This window comes from Etheostoma spectabile, chromosome 7, assembly GCF_008692095.1.
Source record: "Etheostoma spectabile isolate EspeVRDwgs_2016 chromosome 7, UIUC_Espe_1.0, whole genome shotgun sequence".
Taxonomy (NCBI): domain Eukaryota; kingdom Metazoa; phylum Chordata; class Actinopteri; order Perciformes; family Percidae; genus Etheostoma; species Etheostoma spectabile.
This window is the reverse complement of record NC_045739.1, coordinates 22,052,684-22,055,564: the sequence shown is the minus strand read 5'-3', so window position 1 is coordinate 22,055,564 and position 2,881 is coordinate 22,052,684. Positions and strand designations below refer to the sequence as shown.

Sequence of the window (2,881 nt, the reverse complement as noted above, 5' to 3'; positions counted from 1 at the left end):
ACTTTTTATCCATTCGGTCAGCTGATCCTTGGTTAGCCTGGTTACCTCGGTACACTGACTGAGGTAGTGTTCCTCTTTGTGCAGAAGGACAGTATGGCTTGCTCTTGTCCCTTTGAAGGGCTGCTTAACCCTACCGCCTCAGGTTTCTTAGATTTGTCCTTCACACGTGGAGGACAGTGTAGGTTGCTTAACCTTCCTACCCTCAGGCCTGGACACATGCTTCTCCGCGTTCCTTTCACAGCTGACTGTCCTTCAGAGTCTTGGCACCAAGACTCGTATTTCAGCCACTCTGAGAGATTAGTTAAGGTGTGGGCTTGTGTGCCCTGATGGTACATGCAGCGGCGAAACTCAGCTCTCTGCTCAGGTGGCAGCTTGCTCAGCAGGCGAGCAACGTGTGAGCCACACTGCAGTTCCACTTCACCCTCGTGGCCTAGTGTCTTCAGCATTCCCACAAGTGACTGAATCTGGAGTGCAAACTTCTCAAATGCAGCAAAGTCTCCCCGCCTTATGTCTGGTGAGTCCATCACGGCAGCAATACGTCTCAGCGCTATCTGATGCGGTTGGCCAAATTTGTCATTTAGGGCAACCATTGTGTCCGAGAAGGGTGTTGGGGAGTTAAGGTAAGCATCTGCTATTAACCTGGCTTCTTCTAGTTGCAGGTGATCGACAAGCACTTGGTATTTAAACAGCTCAGATGCATCATGTGGTAAGAGGTTCTCCAATGAGATCTTGAGCCGTGCAAACTCACTTGGGTCCCGACTTGAGAAGTTGCGGATGTTGGGCGTGGCCCACGGTAACTGGCTCTGGATGTGGAGTTATGACTCTGAGATGATCTAAAGGGCAGTGGCTTTGTCCATGCCATGTCTGGGTGTTTTGTTGGGCGTTGGGTTGCCACCAAGCTCACTCTGTTGACCAACTAAGCTGTAGGTACTTGTACTCGGCGGAGGTAAGCCGTGCGGCTGGGACAGAAGTGAGCAGGCTTGTACCAGGGAGTGTAGACGGGCATCGTCATCCCATGCTGGCAGTAGAGGGGCCCACGTGCTGAGGATTAGTTGTGGCTGGCCCACAGGCCTGGCGGAGCTTCTTCCTTAATTCTTGGAACCTCATCTATTCTCCTAATATGAGGATGTAGCCTAGGTGGGTCACCAAGCAGAAGTCCGGCAATTACTGGTTCTGGCCATGGTGGTGGTGGCGCAGGCCAATCATCCCCTTCCTCAGCTTTAGGTTCACTTTCAACGGGTGGCTGTGGTGGCATCACCGCTGACTCTGGCTTTCTAGTATGGAGAGAGGTTTGAGTCTGTATGTTGCAAACAGCATCTACTAACTGTTTCATATCTGCTCGCAGCGCCCTAAGCTCGACTATATCCGATGCCATGTGCCGCTGTGTCTGCTGCAGGAGGTGTCTTTCATGACGAATGTCATCTAACTCAACTCTGCTGTCCTCATGTGAAAGTATGGGGTGCAGCGCTGGAGGTAAGGGAGTAGAGTAATCTCGTAGCTGTTCCCTAAACTCTCTCTCTGAAAGCCGCTGGGGGGCTAGCTGATTCTTCTGGCTGTGCTGTGGGCTATCAGCCCTATAGCTCAGGTCCATCTCCTGAAGAATAGCATCCCGCCTCTGCAGGCGAAGGGGAAAGTCATAAGGGGGGGTGAGGGGTGTCATCCTGGCATTTCCCTCCTGGTGAGCACTCTTTAATTCCTCTCTGTACCTCTGACCGAGGTAGCCTTGATGATCGACCTCATAGTCTGCAAAGCGTACAGGTGGGTGGATATGGCGCTTGGGACGTGCACCACGAGCAGCGTACTCTGGATGTAGTTCCATCTTTGACGTAAACCCAGTGATCCGGCTCGAAGGACCATCAATGAAGTGAAGATAATGGGTAGACGCTCAGTCTAGGTGCTAGTTCTGGGTTTATCACTAGGTTCACTCAGGTGTGCCGGCCAGAGCACCACTTAAGGCCACTTATTCCAGAGTACGAAATGAAGAGCTGAGAGGTAGTTCCTTTTATGATTATTTATTTTCTCTTCTTCAATTGTGAGGGTAATTCTGCTGTGTGGGTGTGTGTGTGTGGTTTTCTAAAAGAGAGAAACAAATACAAATGAATAAGAGAAACTAGAATACATCATCCCTCCTTAAGCCCTAATATACATTACCATACATAAAAGAAACAATAGTCAGAATATGACTACATACCTAACTCTAATAATGTAAACGAGAATAAGATTCAACACTTCTCATATGCCTTCATTAGTTACCGATACATACACGGCACTTCCTGTCATCTATAATACAATGTAAAGCCTCCAACTAGCTAAACGGCCCGATGCTTTTATTGTGAAAACCCCGACCGGAAGCTATGTTCGGCCGATTAGCAAAGCCCCGACAGAGAAGCCTCGACAGCGGCACACATACACATATTTAACACTACTTACTTCGTATTCTACACAACTACAAGTATGAACATCCTTACAAAAGTAGTACAGTAGAAACGAGTTTAAACACAACGTTACATATTTTGGCTCGACGCCAGGTGAGCCGAAGCTCGAAGCTAGCATGAATGAACGTGGCTATAATTAGCACAACGGTCACGTAGCGACCTCTTGAACCCTTAACTATCATTCACGTTAAGTAACACAAATAACAGCTGGTTTAACAGAAAAATACTATCACGAGTTAGGTAGCAAATATACTTACTCTTTTCATTTACGCACACTCTTAAGGAAGGTGCCGCTCACAACTGCTCTCCAACTGACCGACTAACTCTTTCATACTGCTTGTTAACGGTGACGTCAACTAAAGTATACATACCAGCATGCACTTTGGCTGTTAAAAGCACTGAATAAAACGGGAGTAAACGTGAACCATAAAGCCATCTGGTCAATT

The 2,881-nt window shown here is 48.1% G+C and overlaps 1 protein-coding gene across 1 annotated transcript; it reads right to left on the bottom strand.

The window, feature by feature from the left end:
• Window positions 1-1,048: 1,048 nt before the first annotated feature.
• Window positions 1,049-2,765, bottom strand: LOC116692983 (uncharacterized). The gene is made up of 2 exons (XM_032521649.1): window positions 2,693-2,765; window positions 1,049-2,073 (listed from the first exon to the last, which is right to left on the bottom strand). The coding sequence occupies exon 2, from the start codon at window positions 1,817-1,819 to the stop codon at window positions 1,049-1,051; it is 771 nt and encodes a 256-aa protein (XP_032377540.1). The 5' UTR covers window positions 1,820-2,073; window positions 2,693-2,765.
• Window positions 2,766-2,881: the final 116 nt, after the last annotated feature.